This window comes from Salmo salar, chromosome ssa23 (genome assembly GCF_905237065.1).
Source record: "Salmo salar chromosome ssa23, Ssal_v3.1, whole genome shotgun sequence".
Lineage (NCBI taxonomy): Eukaryota > Metazoa > Chordata > Actinopteri > Salmoniformes > Salmonidae > Salmo > Salmo salar.
This window is the reverse complement of record NC_059464.1, coordinates 43822711-43842710: the sequence shown is the minus strand read 5'-3', so window position 1 is coordinate 43842710 and position 20000 is coordinate 43822711. Positions and strand designations below refer to the sequence as shown.

At 45.5% G+C, this 20000-nt stretch overlaps 1 protein-coding gene across 1 annotated transcript in view; it reads left to right on the top strand.

Moving 5' to 3' along the window:
* Positions 1-20000, top strand: part of LOC106584711 (potassium/sodium hyperpolarization-activated cyclic nucleotide-gated channel 1-like) — a 55404-nt gene that overhangs the window by 15458 nt on the left and 19946 nt on the right. The window contains exons 2-3 of the mRNA XM_014170228.2: positions 12981-13404; positions 18170-18331. Of these exons, the coding sequence (XP_014025703.1) occupies positions 12981-13404; positions 18170-18331 (586 nt within the window). The remainder of the gene's footprint in view (positions 1-12980; positions 13405-18169; positions 18332-20000) is intronic.

Sequence of the window (20000 nt, the reverse complement as noted above, 5' to 3'; positions counted from 1 at the left end):
ATAAGCAAACATGTTTGGTGATCGCCAAAAGGCATGTGGGAGACTCCCCAAACATATGGAAGAAGGTTCTCTGGTCAGATGAGACAAAAATGTAGCTTTTTGGCCATCAAGGAAAACGCAATGTCTGGCGCAAACCCAACACCTCTCATCACCCCGAGAACACCATCCCCACAGTGAAGCATGGTAGTGGCAGCATCATGCTGTGGGGATGTTTTTCATCGGCAGGGACTGGGAAACTGGTGAGAATTGAAGAAATGATGGATGGCGCTAAATACAGGGAAATTCTTGAGGGAAACCTGTTTCAGTCTTCTAGAGATTTGAGACTGGGATGGAGGTTCACCTTCCAACAGGACAATGACCCTAAGCATACTGTTAAAGCAACACTCGAGTGGTTTAAGGGGAAACATTTAAATGTATTGGAATGGCCTAGTCAAAACCCAGACCTCAATCCAATTGAGAATCTGTGGTATGACTTAAAGATTGCTGTACACCAGCGGAACCCATCCAGCTTGAAGGAGCTGGAGCAGTTTTGCCTTGAAGAATGGGCAAAAATCCCAGTGGCTAGATGTGCCAAGCTTATAGAGACATACCCCGAGAGACTTGCAGCTGTAATTGCTTCAAAAGGTGGCTCTACAAAGTATTGACTTTGGGGGGGAATAGTTATGCACGCTCAAGTTTTCTGTTTTATTGTCTTATTTCTTGTTTGTTTCACAATAAAAAATATTTTGTATCTTCAAAGTGGTAGGCATGATGTGTGAATCAAGTGAAACAAACCCCCAAAAAGCTATTTTAATTCCAGGCTGTAAGGCAACCAAATAGGAAAAATTCCAGGGGGAGTGAAAACTTTTGCAAGCCACTGTATGTGGTCCTGTGTCAATGTATTACTATAGAATGAATGGACTGGAATTCTCCTCAGGGCTTCTGTACCATGTCTTCTTCTCTACCACTGTGCGTTTATTTACTGTATTTGTATTGTATTTACTATGGATCCCCATTAGTTCCTGTTGCCAAGGCAGCAGGTACTCTTCCTGGTGTTTATTATGGATCCCCATTAGTTCCTGTTGCCAAGGCAGCAGCTACTCTTCCTGGGGTTTATTATAGATCCCCATTAGTTCCTGTTGCCAAGGCAGCAGCTACTCTTCCTGGGGTTTATTATAGATCCCCATTAGTTCCTGTCAAGGCAGCAGCTACTCTTCCTGGGGTTTATTATGGATCCCCATTAGTTCCTGCCAAGGCAGCAGCTACTCTTCCTGGGGTTTATTATGGATCCCCATTAGTTCCTGCCAAGGCAGCAGCTACTCTTCCTGGGGTTTATTATAGATCCCCATTAGTTCCTGTTGCCAAGGCAGCAGCTACTCTTCCTGGGGTTTATTATAGATCCCCATTAGTTCCTGCCAAGGCAGCAGCTACTCTTCCTGGGGTTTATTATGGATCCCCATTAGTTCCTGTCAAGGCAGCAGCTACTCTTCCTGGGGTTTATTATGGATCCCCATTAGTTCCTGCCAAGGCAACAGCTACTCTTCCTGGGGTTTATTATGGATCCCCATTTAGTTCCTGTTGCCAAGGCAACAGCTACTCTTCCTGGGGTTTATTATGGATCCCCATTAGTTCCTGTTGCCAAGGCAGCAGCTACTCTTCCTGGGGTTTATTATAGATCCCCATTAGTTCCTGTTGCCAAGGCAGCAGCTACTCTTCCTGGGGTTTATTATAGATCCCCATTAGTTCCTGTCAAGGCAGCAGCTACTCTTCCTGGGGTTTATTATGGATCCCCATTAGTTCCTGCCAAGGCAGCAGCTACTCTTCCTGGGGTTTATTATGGATCCCCATTAGTTCCTGCCAAGGCAGCAGCTACTCTTCCTGGGGTTTATTATAGATCCCCATTAGTTCCTGTTGCCAAGGCAGCAGCTACTCTTCCTGGGGTTTATTATAGATCCCCATTAGTTCCTGCCAAGGCAGCAGCTACTCTTCCTGGGGTTTATTATGGATCCCCATTAGTTCCTGTCAAGGCAGCAGCTACTCTTCCTGGGGTTTATTATGGATCCCCATTAGTTCCTGCCAAGGCAACAGCTACTCTTCCTGGGGTTTATTATGGATCCCCATTTAGTTCCTGTTGCCAAGGCAACAGCTACTCTTCCTGGGGTTTATTATGGATCCCCATTAGTTCCTGCCAAGGCAACAGCTGCTCTTCCTGGGGTTTATTATAGATCTCCATTAGTTCCTGTTGCCAAGGCAGCAGCTACTCTTCCTGGGGTTTATTATAGATCCCCATTAGTTCCTGTCAAGGCAGCAGCTACTCTTCCTGGGGTTTATTATGGATCCCCATTAGTTCCTGTCAAGGCAGCAGCTTCTCTTCCTGGGGTTTATTATGGATCTCCGTTAGTTCCTGCCAAGGCAGCAGCTTCTCTTCCTGGGGGTCCAAACACAATAAGGCATCATACATAATTACACCACTCCATATCTACAATAAAAAATGTGAAATACAACAATATTACAATGTACATGTGTGTAGAGTGTGTCTCTCTTCACGGTCCCTGCTGTTCCATAAGGTGTATTTTTATGCGTTTTTTAAATCGGATTCTACTTCTTGCATCAGTTACCTGATGTGGAATAGAGTTCCATGTAGTCATGGCTCTATGTAGTTCTAACATAACAGCTCCCACAAGCTTCTAATTATCCATTTATTTCAGCCACAACCATCAGTCATTTGTGTAAGTGGTGTATATTTTGAGTGCCCTATACGCATGCTGAAAGTCAGTTGTTCATTTGTTTACTGTGAAACAGCATTGTATCACGTCAGTTTTCCCATAAGTTTACTAAGGGTTGGTAACAGGCTGATTGGTCGACTGTTAAAGCAAGTCAAGAATAGAGTTCCTTGTAAAGAATGTGGAATAGTGCTTTGCTATTCTTAGGTAGCAGAATGACTTTAGCTTCCCTCCAGGCCAGAGGGAACACACTTTCCTGTAGACTTAGATTGAAGAGATGGCCAATAGGAATGGTAATATTGTCCGCTATCATCCTCAGTCATTTTCCTTACAACTTGTCAGATCCAGGTGGCTTGTCATTGTTGATAGACAATCATTTATTCACCTCTTCCACACTCTACGGAATTCAGTGCTTGTTTTTCATAACTTGGTCAGTTATAAATGGATGTGTAGGTTCAGAATTTGTGAAAAATGAAAGAATATATATATATTAAGGTAGTTGGTAATATCAGTGGGTTTTGTGATGAATGAGCCATCTGATTCAATGAAGGATGGAGCTGAGTTTGCCTTTTTGCCCATAATGTAATTTAAGGTACTCCAAAGCTTTTGCTGTCATTCTTTATATAATGTATCTTTGTTTCATAGGACAGTTTCTTCTTATTTTTGTTTAGTTTAGTCACATGATTTCTCAATTTACTGTACGTTTGCCAATCGGATGTGCAGCCAGACTTATTTGCCATTCCTTTTGCCTCATCCCTCTCAACCATACAATTTTTCAATTCCTCATCAATCCACAGGGATTTAACAGTTTTTATAGTAATTTTCTTAATGGGTGCATGCTTATTAGTAACTGGAATAAGCATTGTCATGTGTCAAGTGCAGTGTCTGGTTGCTCCCCATTACACACTACAGACCAGCAAATATTGTTTACATCAACAACATATGAATCACTACAAAACTTATTGTATGACCTCTTATACACTATATTAGGCCCAGCCTTTGGAACTTTGGTTTTCCTAGATATGGATACTATATTATGATCACTACATCTGATGGATGTGGATACTGCTTGATCAATACATGTGGATGATTTCATTCATGTGCTGTTTGTAACTACCCTGGTAGTTTGCAGGTAGGTTTACTGAAACTCAGGTTGCAGGCACTGGTTACAGTTTGAAGCTTTTTCTTCAGTGGACAGCTTGAAGAAAGCCAGTCAATATTTAAGTCACACAGAAAATATACTTCTCACATACATTATCAAGCGTTTCACACATATTATCCAGATACTGACTGTTAGCACTTGGTGGTCTATAGCAGCTTCCCACCAGAATGGGCTTTAGGGGAGGCAGATGAACCTGCAGCCATAGTACATTTTGAATGAGTAGCAGGACAGGAAAATCTTCCAATTCACACACGTATGGGGCGGCAGGTAGCCTAGTGGTTAGAGCGTTGGACTAGTAACCGAAAAGTTGCAAGATCGACTCCCCGAGCTGACAAGGTAAAATCGTTCTGCCCCTGAACAAGGCAGTTAACCCACTGTTCCTAGGCCGTCATTGAAGATAAGAATTTGTTCTTAACTGACTTGCCTAGTTAAATAAAGGTTACATATATATAGTATCTCACAAAAGTGAGTACACCCCTCAAATATTTGAGTATATCTTTTCATGTGACAACACTGAAGAAATGACACTTTGCTACAATGTAAAGTAGTGAGTGTACAGCTTGGGGTTTATTATGGATCCCCATTAGTTCCTGCCAAGGCAGCAGCTACTCTTCCTGGGGTTTATTATGGATCCCCATTAGTTCCTGCCAAGGCAGCAGCTACTCTTCCTGGGGTTTATTATAGATCCCCATTAGTTCCTGTTGCCAAGGCAGCAGCTACTCTTCCTGGGGTTTATTATAGATCCCCATTAGTTCCTGCCAAGGCAGCAGCTACTCTTCCTGGGGTTTATTATGGATCCCCATTAGTTCCTGTCAAGGCAGCAGCTACTCTTCCTGGGGTTTATTATGGATCCCCATTAGTTCCTGCCAAGGCAGCAGCTTCTCTTCCTGGGGTTTATTATGAATCCCCATTTAGTTCCTGTTGCCAAGGCAACAGCTACTCTTCCTGGGGTTTATTATGGATCCCCATTAGTTCCTGCCAAGGCAACAGCTGCTCTTCCTGGGGTTTATTATAGATCTCCATTAGTTCCTGTTGCCAAGGCAGCAGCTACTCTTCCTGGGGTTTATTATAGATCCCCATTAGTTCCTGTCAAGGCAGCAGCTACTCTTCCTGGGGTTTATTATGGATCCCCATTAGTTCCTGTCAAGGCAGCAGCTTCTCTTCCTGGGGTTTATTATGGATCTCCGTTAGTTCCTGCCAAGGCAGCAGCTTCTCTTCCTGGGGGTCCAAACACAATAAGGCATCATACATAATTACACCACTCCATATCTACAATAAAAAATGTGAAATACAACAATATTACAATGTACATGTGTGTAGAGTGTGTCTCTCTTCACGGTCCCTGCTGTTCCATAAGGTGTATTTTTATGCGTTTTTTAAATCGGATTCTACTTCTTGCATCAGTTACCTGATGTGGAATAGAGTTCCATGTAGTCATGGCTCTATGTAGTTCTAACATAACAGCTCCCACAAGCTTCTAATTATCCATTTATTTCAGCCACAACCATCAGTCATTTGTGTAAGTGGTGTATATTTTGAGTGCCCTATACGCATGCTGAAAGTCAGTTGTTCATTTGTTTACTGTGAAACAGCATTGTATCACGTCAGTTTTCCCATAAGTTTACTAAGGGTTGGTAACAGGCTGATTGGTCGACTGTTAAAGCAAGTCAAGAATAGAGTTCCTTGTAAAGAATGTGGAATAGTGCTTTGCTATTCTTAGGTAGCAGAATGACTTTAGCTTCCCTCCAGGCCAGAGGGAACACACTTTCCTGTAGACTTAGATTGAAGAGATGGCCAATAGGAATGGTAATATTGTCCGCTATCATCCTCAGTCATTTTCCTTACAACTTGTCAGATCCAGGTGGCTTGTCATTGTTGATAGACAATCATTTATTCACCTCTTCCACACTCTACGGAATTCAGTGCTTGTTTTTCATAACTTGGTCAGTTATAAATGGATGTGTAGGTTCAGAATTTGTGAAAAATGAAAGAATATATATATATTAAGGTAGTTGGTAATATCAGTGGGTTTTGTGATGAATGAGCCATCTGATTCAATGAAGGATGGAGCTGAGTTTGCCTTTTTGCCCATAATGTAATTTAAGGTACTCCAAAGCTTTTTGCTGTCATTCTTTATATAATGTATCTTTGTTTCATAGGACAGTTTCTTCTTATTTTTGTTTAGTTTAGTCACATGATTTCTCAATTTACTGTACGTTTGCCAATCGGATGTGCAGCCAGACTTATTTGCCATTCCTTTTGCCTCATCCCTCTCAACCATACAATTTTTCAATTCCTCATCAATCCACAGGGATTTAACAGTTTTTATAGTAATTTTCTTAATGGGTGCATGCTTATTAGTAACTGGAATAAGCATTGTCATGTGTCAAGTGCAGTGTCTGGTTGCTCCCCATTACACACTACAGACCAGCAAATATTGTTTACATCAACAACATATGAATCACTACAAAACTTATTGTATGACCTCTTATACACTATATTAGGCCCAGCCTTTGGAACTTTGGTTTTCCTAGATATGGATACTATATTATGATCACTACATCTGATGGATGTGGATACTGCTTGATCAATACATGTGGATGATTTCATTCATGTGCTGTTTGTAACTACCCTGGTAGTTTGCAGGTAGGTTTACTGAAACTCAGGTTGCAGGCACTGGTTACAGTTTGAAGCTTTTTCTTCAGTGGACAGCTTGAAGAAAGCCAGTCAATATTTAAGTCACACAGAAAATATACTTCTCACATACATTATCAAGCGTTTCACACATATTATCCAGATACTGACTGTTAGCACTTGGTGGTCTATAGCAGCTTCCCACCAGAATGGGCTTTAGGGGAGGCAGATGAACCTGCAGCCATAGTACATTTTGAATGAGTAGCAGGACAGGAAAATCTTCCAATTCACACACGTATGGGGCGGCAGGTAGCCTAGTGGTTAGAGCGTTGGACTAGTAACCGAAAAGTTGCAAGATCGACTCCCCGAGCTGACAAGGTAAAATCGTTCTGCCCCTGAACAAGGCAGTTAACCCACTGTTCCTAGGCCGTCATTGAAGATAAGAATTTGTTCTTAACTGACTTGCCTAGTTAAATAAAGGTTACATATATATAGTATCTCACAAAAGTGAGTACACCCCTCAAATATTTGAGTATATCTTTTCATGTGACAACACTGAAGAAATGACACTTTGCTACAATGTAAAGTAGTGAGTGTACAGCTTGTATAACAGTGTAAATTTGCTGTCCCCCTCAAAGTAACACAACACACAGCCATTAATGTCTAAACCGCTGGCTACAAAAGTGAGTACACCCCTAAGTGAAAATATCCAAATTGGGCCCAATTAGCCATTTTCCCTCCCCGGTGTCATGTGACTCGTTAGTGTTACAAGGTCTCAGGTGTGAATGGGGAGCAGGTGTGTTAAATTTGGTGTCATCGCTCTCACACTCCCTCATACTGACTGGTCACTGGAAGTTCAACATGGCACCTCATGGCAAAGAACTCTCTGAGGATCTGAAAAAAAAGAATTGTTGCTCTACATAAAGATGGCCTGGGCTATAAGAAGATTGCCAAGACCCTGAAACTGAGCTGCAGCACGGTGGCCAAGACCATACAGTGGTTTAACAGGACAGGTTCCACTCAGAACAGGCCTCGCCATGGTCGACCAATGAAGTTGAGTACACCTGCTCAGTGTCATATCCAGAGGTTGTCTTTGGGAAATAGACGTATGAGTGCTGCCAGCATTGCGTCAGAGGTTGAAGGGGTGGGGGGGGGGTCAGCCTGTCAGTGCTCAGACCATACGCCGCACACTGCATCAAATTGGTCTGCATGGCTGTCGTCCCAGAAGGAAGCCTCTTCTAAAGATGATGCACAAGAAAGTCCGCAAGCAGTTTGCTGAAGACAAGCAGACTAAGGACATGGATTACTGGAACCATGTCCTGTGGTCTGATGAGACCAAGATAAACTTATTTGGTTCAGATGGTGTCAAGCGTGTGTGGCGGCAACCAGGTGAGGAGTACAAAGACAAGTGTGTCTTGCCTACAGTCCAGCATGGTGGTGGGAGTGTCATGGTCTGGGGCTGCATGAGTGCTGCCGGCACTGGGGAGCTACAGTTCATTGAGGGAACCATGAATGCCAACAGGTACTGCGACATACTGAAGCAGAGCATGATCCCCTCCCTTCGGAGACTGGGCCGCAGGGCAGTCTTCCAACATGATAACGACCCCAAACACACCTCCAAGACGACCACTGCCTTGCTAAAGAAGCTGAGGGTAAAGGTGATGGACTGGCCAAGCATGTCTCCAGACCTAAACCCTATTGAGCATCTGTGGGGCATCCTCAAACGGAAGGTGGAGGAGTGCTAGGTCTCTAACACCCACCAGCTCCGTGATGTCATCATGGAGGAGTGGAAGAGGACTTCAGTGGCAACCTGTGAAGCTCTGGTGAACTCCATGCTCAAGAGGGTTAAGGCAGTGCTGGAAAATGATGGTGGCCACACAATATATTGACACTTTGGGCCCAATTTGGATATTTTCACTTAGGGGTGTACTCACTTTAGTTGCCAGCGGTTTAGACATTAATGGCTGTGTGTTGTGTTACTTTGAGAGGGACAGCAAATTTACACTGTTATGTAGCAAAGTGTCATTTCTTCAGTGTTGTCACATGAAAAGATATACTCAAATATTTACAAAAATGTGAGGGGTGTACTCACTTTTGTGAGATACTGTATATATTTTTAAATCAAGAGAACATCCCTGGTCATCCCTACTGCCTCTGATCTGGAGGACTCACTAAACAGAGAACATCCCTGGTCATCCCTACTGCCTCTGATCTGGCGGACTCACTAAACAGAGAACATCCCTGGTCATCCCTACTGCCTCTGATCTGGAGGACTCACTAAACAGAGAACATCCCTGGTCATCCCTACTGCCTCTGATCTGGCGGACTCACTAAACAGAGAACATCCCTGGTCATCCCTACTGCCTCTGATCTGGAGGACTCACTAAACAGAGAACATCCCTGGTCATCCCTACTGCCTCTGATCTGGCGGACTCACTAAACAGAGAACATCCCTGGTCATCCCTACTGCCTCTGATCTGGCGGACTCACTAAACAGAGAACATCCCTGGTCATCCCTACTGCCTCTGATCTGGCGGACTCACTAAACAGAGGTCATCCCTACTGCCTCTGATCTGACGGACTCACTAAACAGAGAACATCCCTGGTCATCCCTACTGCCTCTGATCTGGAGGACTCACTAAACAGAGAACATCCCTGGTCATCCCTACTGCCTCTGATCTGGAGGACTCACTAAACAGAGAACATCCCTGGTCATCCCTAGTGCCTCTGATCTGGCGGACTCACTAAACAGAGGGTCATCCCTACTGCCTCTGATCTGGAGGACTCACTAAACAGAGAACATCCCTGGTCACCCCTACTGTCTCTGATCTGGAGGACTCACTAAACAGAGAACATCCCTGGTCATCCCTACTGCCTCTGATCTGGAGGACTCACTAAACAGAGAACATCCCTGGTCATCCCTAGTGCCTCTGATCTGGCGGACTCACTAAACAGAGAACATCCCTGGTCACCCCTACTGTCTCTGATCTGGAGGACTCACTAAACAGAGAACATCTCTGGTCATCCCTACTGCCTCTGATCTGGAGGACTCACTAAACAGAGAACATCCCTGGTCCTCCCTACTGCCTCTGATCTGAAGGACTCACTAAACAGAGAACATCCCTGGTCCTCTCTACTGCCTCTGATCTGGAGGACTCACTAAACAGAGAACATCCCTGGTCATCTCTACTGCCTCTGATCTGGTAGACTCACTAAACAGAGAACATCCCTGGTCATCCCTAGTGCCTCTGATCTGGAGGACTCACTAAACAGAGAACATCCCTGGTCATCCCTACTGCCTCTGATCTGGCAGACTCACTAAACAGAGAACATCCCTGGTCATCCCTACTGCCTCTGATCTGGAGGACTCACTAAACAGAGAACATCCCTGGTCATCTCTACTGCCTCTGATCTGGAGGACTAACTAAACAGAGAACATCCCTGGTCATCCCTACTGCCTCTGATCTGGAGGACTCACTAAACATATGCTTTGTTTATAAATGATGTCTGAGTGTTGGAGTGTGACCCTGGCTATCCGTAAATCATTTAAAAAAAAAAAGACAATTGTGTGTTCTGGTTTGCTTAATATAAGGTATTTGAACTTATTTATGCTTTTACCTTTGATACTACAAAAAAGTATATTTTTGCAATTCCATTTACTTTGATAATTAAGTATATTTCAAACCAAATACTTTTCGACTTTTACTCAAGTAGTATTTTACTGGGTGACTTTCACTTTTACTTGAGTCATTTTCTATTAAGGTATCTATACTTTTACTCAAGTATGACAATTAGGTACTTTTTCCACCCCTGGATTTCATTAACTTTGTTTCTTAGGCTAATGTGGGCAATTTTTTTTTTGCGCTTTTCTGGGATCCCTGATTTTTTTTATTTTCTTGCTTTGCTTGGAGGCATATCAGAGGTAGACATGACAGTATATTTGAGCTGATAGTGCAGGGTGAACTGCTCACATGGGCAACCTCATTTGTAAGAGATGCACAAATCTGATTAGAGACTGCTGGTGGTGACTGTCGGAAGATGTTTGGTATTGACGTAGATTCAAGGAATCGCAGGAGAACTCTATTTCAATTATTTTGCAGATTTACTACCTATTATACAGTATACAGTGTTAAAGTTACGATGCTGAACCTAGTATTTATCTTCAGGGATTCAGCACCATTGAAGTGGACAGCGACGTCATCAGCATTCTGAAGTTCAGCACCACGTGACAGTGGATAACGACCATCTGGTACAGCGAATCTGACGGTCGCTGTCCACTGTAATGTGGTGCTGAATTTTGGATTTCTGATTCCATCGCTGCCCACTTCAGCAGAGCTGAATCTCCAATCCCCGCTATTAAAGCTTTGTTTATTTTAGCCCCATCGGTTATTAAAATAACTTTTAATAAAATGGATGAACTAATGAATTAATCATATTTTCATGACTGGTGATCATCAGCATTAGAAAGTGAGATCCTATTTAGATGATATATTCTGCTCTTACACTGTGGTACAACCTATAGGGAGGTGGAAGCTGAACTTGGCTAATGCATCCTCATAGCACAGGTTCAGAATGCTGACCCTGCAGCCCTCTCTCTTTCTGTCTCTCTCTCTCGCTCTATTTCTCTCTGTCTCTCTCTTTCTGTCTCTCTCTCTCTCTCTCTCTCTCTCTCTCTTTCTCTCTGTCTCTCTCTCTCTGTCCCTCTCGCTGTCTCTCTCTCTCGCTCTCTTTCTGTCTCTCTGTCTGTCTGTCTGTCTGTCTGTCTGTCTGTCTGTCTGTCTGTCTGTCTGTCTGTCTGTCTGTCTGTCTGTCTCTCTCTCTGTCTCTCTGTCTCTCTGTCTGTCCCTCTCTCTCTGTCTCTCTCTCTCAATCTGTCTCTCTCGCTCTGTCTCTCATCATATTGGGCTGAGGGTGTATCAATCTCAGGTTAATTAGAACACAAGAATGGACTGGAATACACAACAAACACACATCTTGCACACAGCCTCATGAACACACACGCCACACAAATACACACACACCTCTGTGTTTTGGACTACTGCCTTCGGGTTACACACGTTCCAACCAGAATACATACATTTTAAAGGAGAGGTGTTCTGATGCAATCTAATGAAGTTAGCAGCTCTAACACCAACTCATTTTGGGGTACAACATGATCCAACAAAATAATACAATAGTATTAAACTTAGTCATTTTTCACAAATTACATTTTGTTGGCATATAGACAATGTTTAGACTCTCTCTGATTCATTGTTCTTTCCTGTCCTCTCTCAGCTTGTAAGATCTCTGTAGTTCCTCCCTGTCCCTCTCTTAGGTTCTAAGATCTCTGTTGTTCCTCCCTGTCCTCTCTTAGGTTCTAAGATCTCTGTAGTTCCTCCCTGTCCTCTCTTAGGTTCTAAGATCTCTGTAGTTCCTCCCTGTTCCTCTCTTAAATTCTAAGATCTCTGTAGTTCCTCCTTGTCCCTCTCTTAGGTTCTAAGATCTCTGTAGTTCCTCCCTGTTCCTCTCTTAGGTTCTAAGATCTCTGTAGTTCCTCCCTGTTCCTCTCTTAAATTCTAAGATCTCTGTAGTTCCTCCTTGTCCCTCTCTTAGGTTCTAAGATCTCTGTAGTTCCTCCCTGTTCCTCTCTTAGGTTCTAAGATCTCTGTTGTTCCTCCCTGTCCTCTCTTAGGTTCTAAGATCTCTGTAGTTCCTCCCTGTCCTCTCTTAGGTTCTAAGATCTCTGTGGTTCCTCCCTCTCCTCTCTTAGGTTCTAAGATCTCTGTAGTTCCTCCTTGTCTTCTCTTATGTTCTAAAATCTCTGTGTTTCCTCTCTGTTGGTTTCTCAGCTTCTATTGTTAAAGCTCTCTATTCTCTCTAGGTTCTACTGGGATCTTATCATGCTGTTCCTCATGGTGGGGAACCTCATCATCATCCCTGTTCTCTCCCAGGTTTAAACTCTCTGTGGTTCCTCCCTGTTCCTCTCTCTAGGTTCTACTTTTAAAGCTCTCTGTTCTCTCTATGTTCTACTGTTAAAGCTCTCTGTTCTCTCTAGGTTCTACTGTTAAAGCTCTCTGTTCTCTCTATGTTCTACTGTTAAAGCTCTCTGTTCTCTCTATGTTCTACTGTTAAAGCTCTCTGTTCTCTCTATGTTCTACTGTTAAAGCGCTCTGTTCTCTCTAGGTTCTACTGTTAAAGCTCTCTGTTCTCTCTATGTTCTACTGTTAAAGCTCTCTATTCTCTCTATGTTCTACTGTTAAAGCTCTCTGTTCTCTCTATGTTCTACTGTTAAAGCTCTCTGTTCTCTCTAGGTTCTACTGTTAAAGCTCTCTGTTCTCTCTAGGTTCTACTGTTAAAGCTCTCTGTTCTCTCTAGGTTCTACTGTTAAAGCTCTCTATTCTCTCTATGTTCTACTGTTAAAGCTCTCTGTTCTCTCTAGGTTCTACTGTTAAAGCTCTCTGTTCTCTCTAGGTTCTACTGTTAAAGTTCTCTGTTCTCTCTAGGTTCTACTGGGACCTGATAATGCTGTTCCTCATGGTGGGGAACCTCATCATCATACCTGTGGGCATCACCTTCTTCAAGGACGAGCACACTCCCCCCTGGATCGTCTTCAACGTCATCTCAGACACCTTGTTCCTCATCGACCTGGTCCTCAACTTCCGGACGGGCATCGTCAAGGAGGACAACACAGAGATCATCCTGGACCCACAGACCATCAAGATCAAGTATCTGAAGAGCTGGTTCATGGTGGACTTCATCTCCTCCATACCAGTAGATTACATCTTCCTCATCGTGGAGACCAGGATCGACTCAGACTTCTACAAGACGGCCCGGGCGCTGAGAATCGTGCGGTTTACGAAGATCTTGAGTTTGTTGAGGCTGCTCCGGCTGTCTAGGCTCATCAGATATATACATCAGTGGGAAGAGGTGAGAGAGACTTGGAGTAGGTAGGAGGTGGTAGGGGGTAGGGAGGTAGGATGTAGGGAGATAGGAGGTAAGGAGGTAGGGAGATGGGAGGTAGGGAGGAAGGAAGGAAGGGGTAGGGAGATCTGAGGAGGTAGGAGGAGGTAAGGGGTAGGGAGGTAGGATGTAGGGAGATAGGAGGTAGGAGAATTTCCTTTCATGAGAGGGTGAGACTCATAGTGTCCTTCCCATTTAATGGGAGGCTTGGGAGGCACCAGGAGGTAGGGCTTGGGAGGCTCCAGGAGGTAGGGCTTGGGAGACACCAGGAGGTAGAGCTTGGGAGACACCAGGAGGTAGGGCTTGGGAGACACCAGGAGGTAGGGCTTGGGAGACTCCAGGAGGTAGGGCTTGGGAGACACCAGGAGGTAGGGCTTGGGAGACACCAGGAGGTAGGGCTTGGGAGGCTCAAGGAGGTAGGGCTTGGGAGGCTCCAGTAGGTAGGGTAAGGGAGACACCAGGAGGTAGGACTTGGTAGAAACCAGGAGGTAGGGCTTGGGAGGCTCCAGGAGGTAGGGCTTCGGAGACACCAGGAGGTAGGGCTTGAGGGCAGGATTGGGATCAATTACATTTCAACTCAGTCAACTCTGGAAGTAAACTGACATTCCAAATTGAAGTTTACTAATTGAATGGACTGAATTGAAATAGAATTTACCCAACCCTGGACAGAAGGCATTGATCTGCTCTCTCATTCATTGTAGAGGCTGTACGATATAATATGATGAATCCCAGTCATAGTAACCACTTAACCATAGACCTACTGTAGTTTCAATGTGCTGCTTTACAATTTCAATTATATGATATGACATGTTATTGGTTCAGATATGAAATATTACTGGTTCAGATATGAAGTATTACTGGTTCAGATATGAAATATTACTGGTTCAGATATGGCATTTGCATAAAGTGTGGCATTTGCATAAAGTGCTGATTTTAGTAATTGAGGTGTAATTGACGAAGCATCCCATAACTCCATCCCATAACTCCATCCCCATTCCTCCATCCCATTCCTCCATCCCCTAACTCATCCCGTAACTCCATCCCGTAACTCCATCCCGTAACTCCATCCCTATTCCTCCATCCCATAACTCCATCCCCTAACTACATCCCCATTCCTCCATCCCCTAACTCATCCCGTAACTCCATCCCGTAACTCCATCCCGTAACTCCATCCCTATTCCTCCATCCCATAACTCCATCCCCTAACTACATCCCCATTCCTCCATCCCATAACTCCATCCCGTAACTCCATCCCCTAACTACATCCCCATTCCTCCATCCCATTCCTCCATCCCGTAACTCCATCCCATTCCTCCATCCCATAACTCCATCCCCTAACTACATCCCCATTCCTCCATCCCCTAACTCCATCCCCTAACTACATCCCCATTCCTCCATCCCCATTCCTCAATCCCGTAACTCCATCCCGTAACTACATCCCCATTCCTCCATCCCCATTCCTCCATCCTGTAACTCCATCCCCTAACTACATCCCCATTCCTCCATCCCGGAACTCCATCCCCATTCCTCCATTCCGTAACTCCATCCCATTCCTCCATCCCGTAACTCCATCCCATTCCTCCATTCCGTAACTCCATCCCCATTCCTCCATTCCGTAACTCCATCCCATTCCTCCATCCCGTAACTCCATCCCATTCCTCCATCCCCATTCCTCCATTCCGTAACTCCATCCCATTCCTCCATCCCGTAACTCCATCCCCATTCCTCCATCCCGTAACTACATCCCCTAACTCCATCCCCTAACTACATCCTCACTCCTCCATCCCCTAACTACATCCCCATTCCTCCATCCCCATTCCTCCATCCCATTCCTCCATCCCGTAACTCCATCCCATAACTACATCCCCTAACTACATCCCCATTCCTCCATCCCATTCCTCCATCCCGAAACTCCATCCCCTAACTACATCCCCATTCCTCCATCCCCATTCCTCCTTCCCATTCCTCCATCCCATAACTCCATCCCATAACTCCATCCCCTAACTACATCCCCATTCCTCCATACCCATTCCTCCATCCCGTAACTCCATCCCTTAACTACATCCCATTCCTCCATCCCCATTCCTCCATCCCCATTCCTCCATCCCGTAACTCCATCCCGTAACTCCATGCCCTAACTACATCCCCATTCCTCCATCCCCTAACTCCATCCCCTAACTACATCCCCTAACTCCATCCCGTAACTCCATCCCATTCCTCCACCCCGTAACTCCGTCCCATTCCTCCATCCCGTAACTCCATCCCCTAACTCCATCCCCATTCCTCCGTCCCGTAACTCCATCCCATTCCTCCATCCCGTAACTCCATCCCCTAACTCCATCCCCTAACTACATCCTCACTCCTCCATCCCCTAACTCCATCCCGTAGCTCCATCCTGTAACTCCATCCCCTAACTACATCCCCATTCCTCCATCCCGTAACTCCATCCCATTCCTCCATCCCGTAACTCCATGCCCTAACTACATCCCCATTCCTCCATCCCCTAACTCCATCCCCTAACTCCATCCCCCAACTCCATCCCGTAACTCCATCCCCATTCCTCCATCCCCATTTCTCCATCCCCTAACTCCATCCCCATTCCTCCATCCCCTAACTCCATCCCATTCCTCCATCCCGTAACTCCGTCCCCATTTCTCCATCCCATAACTCCATCCCCATTTCTCCATCCCGTAACTCCATCCCCATTCCTCCATCCCCATTCCTCCATCCCCTAACTCCATCCCCATTCCTCCATCCCCATTCCTCCATCCCCTAACTCCATCCCATTCCTCCATCCCGTAACTCCATCCCGTAACTCCATCCCCATTCCTCCATCCCCATTCCTCCATCCCCATTCCTTCATCCCGTAACTCCATCCCGTAACTCCATCCCCTAACTACATCCCCATTCCTCCATCCCATTCTTCCATCCCGTAACTCCATCCCATTACTCCATCCCGTAACTCCGTCCCCATTCCTCCGTCCCGTAACTCTGTCCCCATTTCTCCATCCCGTAACTCCATCCCCATTCCTCCATCCCCATTCCTCCATTCCCATTCCTCCATTCCCATTCCTCCATCCCGTAACTCCATCCCCATTCCTCCGTTCCTTAACTCCATCCCCATTCCTCCATCCCCTAACTCCATCCCCATTCCTTCATCCCGTAACTCCATCCCGTAACTCCATCCCCTAACTACATCCCCATTCCTCCATCCCATTCCTCCATCCCGTAACTCCATCCCATTACTCCATCCCGTAACTCCGTCCCCATTCCTCCGTCCCGTAACTCTGTCCCCATTCCTCCGTCCCGTAACTCCGTCCCCATTCCTCCGTCCCGTAACTCTGTCCCCATTCCTCCATCCCGTAACTCCATCCCATTCCTCCATCCCGTAACTCCATCCCCATTCCTCCATCCCCATTCCTCCATCCCGTAACTCCATCCCATTCCTCCATCCCCATTCCTCCATCCCGTAACTCCATCCCATTCCTCCATCCCCATTCCTCCGTCCCGTAACTCCGTCCCCATTCCTCCATCCCATAACTCCATCCCCATTCCTCCATCCCATAACTCCATCCCCATTCCTCCATCCCATAACTCCATCCCCATTCCTCCATCCTGTAACTCCATCCCATTCCTCCATCCCCATTCCTCCGTCCCGTAACTCCGTCCCCATTCCTCCATCCCATAACTCCATCCCCATTCCTCCATCCCATAACTCATCCCCATTCCTCCATCCCATAACTCCATCCCCATTCCTCCATCCCATAACTCCGTCCCCATTCCTCCATCCCATAACTCCATCCCCATTCCTCCATCCCATAACTCCATCCCCATTCCTCCATCCCATAACTCCATCCCCATTCCTCCGTCCCGTAACTCCATCCCATTCCTCCATCCCGTAACTCCAGTAGACATGGACTCAGATCCAATATACACACACATGCGTACGCACGTAAACGCACACACACTGAAAAGAGCCACCACACTCATTGTTGATATGACATAACCATGCATATTGCCCCTTTACTTTGCTGGCTGCAGAGAATAGGCTAGCAGTGTTCTCAGTGGGATCTTTTACCACTGTAAAGAGAGTATAATCCCCCCACACACACACACCCACACCCCCTCAGGACCATTAGTACATAGTGACGATAGTCCCAGATGACGATTACGTAAAAATAAATATCCGTTATAGTAGTGTTGCTGTGCTGTCTGGTCCGTCTGCTGGTCTGTGGTGGGAAGATTAACAACAATGTGATGTGGCCTGTGGGTACATAACATTGTATTTGTCCCATGCTTGGTAAACAACAGGTGTAGACTAACAGTGAAAGCCCTTCCAAACAATGCTGAGATCTTTTATTTAGAGAGAAATAATAACAGGAGGAATAAATAGACAATGAGTAACGGTAGCTTGGCCACATACACTGGGTACCAGTACAGACTACGGTCACATGGCCCCTTCTGCACCCCCTACCTCACCCCCTACTAATCTCACTACTAATCTCACTACTAATCTCACTACTAATCCCACTACTAGCTAATTACATTGGAGGCACCAGCAGCACAATTGTCAAACTGACATTGTGCATTTGTTTAGTGTTAAGTAGTGTTTACACTGGCACAATAATACAGTACATATCTAGTTACTTAACTAGCTACAGGTCCTGTTAATGTTTGTTAATCCACATGGTGTGGAGGACAATTAAGTGTTTAACTCATTCTAATCTCCTAGATTTTCCATATGACTTATGACCTGGCCAGTGCCATGGTGAGGATTGTGAACCTGATTGCTATGATGCTGCTGCTGTGTCACTGGGATGGATGTCTGCAGTTCCTGGTTCCCATGCTGCAGGAATTCCCCTCTGACTGCTGGGTCACCAGGAACAAGATGGTGGTAAGTACACACACACACACACACACACACACACACACACACACACACACACACACACACACACACTCACACTCACACACACGTACCAGTACCAGTACCAGTTCCTGGTCCCCATGCTACAGGACTTCCCCTCTGACTGCTGGGTCATCAAGATGGTGATCACTGTTCCAAACATTCAGTGTTCCAGAAGTCCAGTGTTCCAGAAGTCCAGTGTTCCAAACATCCAGTGTTCCAGAAGTCCAGTCTTCCAGAGGTCCAGTGTTCCAAACATCCAGTGTTCCAGTGTTCCAAACATCCAGTGTTCCAGATGTCCAGTGTTCCAAAAAATGCCAGTATTCCGGAAGTCCATTGTCCAAATGTCCAGTGTTCCAAATATCTAGTGCTCCAGACGTCCAGTGTTCCAGAAGTCCAGTGTTCCAGAAGTCCAGTGTTCCAAACATCCAGTGTTCCAGAAGTACAGTGTTCCAAACATCCAGTGTTCCAGAAGTACAGTGTTCCAAACATCTAGTGTTCCAGACGTCCAGTGTTCCAGAAGTCCAGTGTTCCAGAAGTCCAATGTTCCAAACATCCAGTGTTCCAGAAGTCCAGTGTTCCAAACATCCAGTGTTCCAGAAGTCCAGTGTTCCAAACATCCAGTGTTCCAAACATCCAGTGTTCCAGAAGTCCAGTGTTCCAGAAGTCCAGTGTTCCAGACGTTCAGTGTTCCAAACATCCAGTGTTCCAAACATCCAGTGTTCCAGAAGTCCAGTGTTCCAAACATCCAGTGTTCCAGAAGTCCAGTGTTCCAAACATCCAGTGTTCCAGGAGTCCAGTGTTCCAGGAGTCCAGTGTTCCAGGAGTCCAGTGTTCCAAACATCCAGTGTTCCAGACGTTCAGTGTTCCAAACATCCAGTGCTCCAGACATCCAGTGTTCCAAACATCCAGTGTTCCAGAAGTCCAGTGTTCCAAACATCCAGTGTTCCAGAAGTCCAGTGTTACAAACATCCAGTCTTCCAGAAGTCCAGTGTTCCAAACATCCAGTGTTCCAGAAGTCCAGTGTTCCAAACATCCAGTGTTCCAAACATCCAGTGTTCCAGAAGTCCAGTGTTCCAAACATCCAGTGTTCCAGAAGTCCAGTGTTCCAAACATCCAGTGTTCCAGAAGTCCAGTGTTCCAAACATCCAGTGTTCCAGGAGTCCAGTGTTCCAGGAGTCCAGTGTTCCAGGAGTCCAGTGTTCCAAACATCCAGTGTTCCAGACGTTCAGTGTTCCAAACATCCAGTGCTCCAGACATCCAGTGTTCCAGACGTCCAGTGTTTAAAAAAATGCCAATATTCCGGAAGTCCATTGTCCAAATGTCCAGTGTTCCAAACATCCAATGTTCCTAAAGTCCAGTGTTCCAAACATCCAGTGTTCCAAATTTCGAGTGTTCCAGAAGTCCAGTGTTCCAAACGTCCAGTGTTCCAAATGTCCAGTGTTCCTAAGGTTCAATGGTCCAAACGTCCAATGTTCCTAAAGTCCAGTGTTCCAAACCTCCAGTGTTCAAAACCTCCAGTGTTCCAAATGTCCAGTGTTCCAAATGTCCAGTGTTCCTAATGTCCAGTGTTCCTAATGTCCAGTGTTCCTAATGTCCAGTGTTCCTAAGGTTCAATGTTCCAAACATTCAATGTTCCTAAAGTCCAATGTTCCTA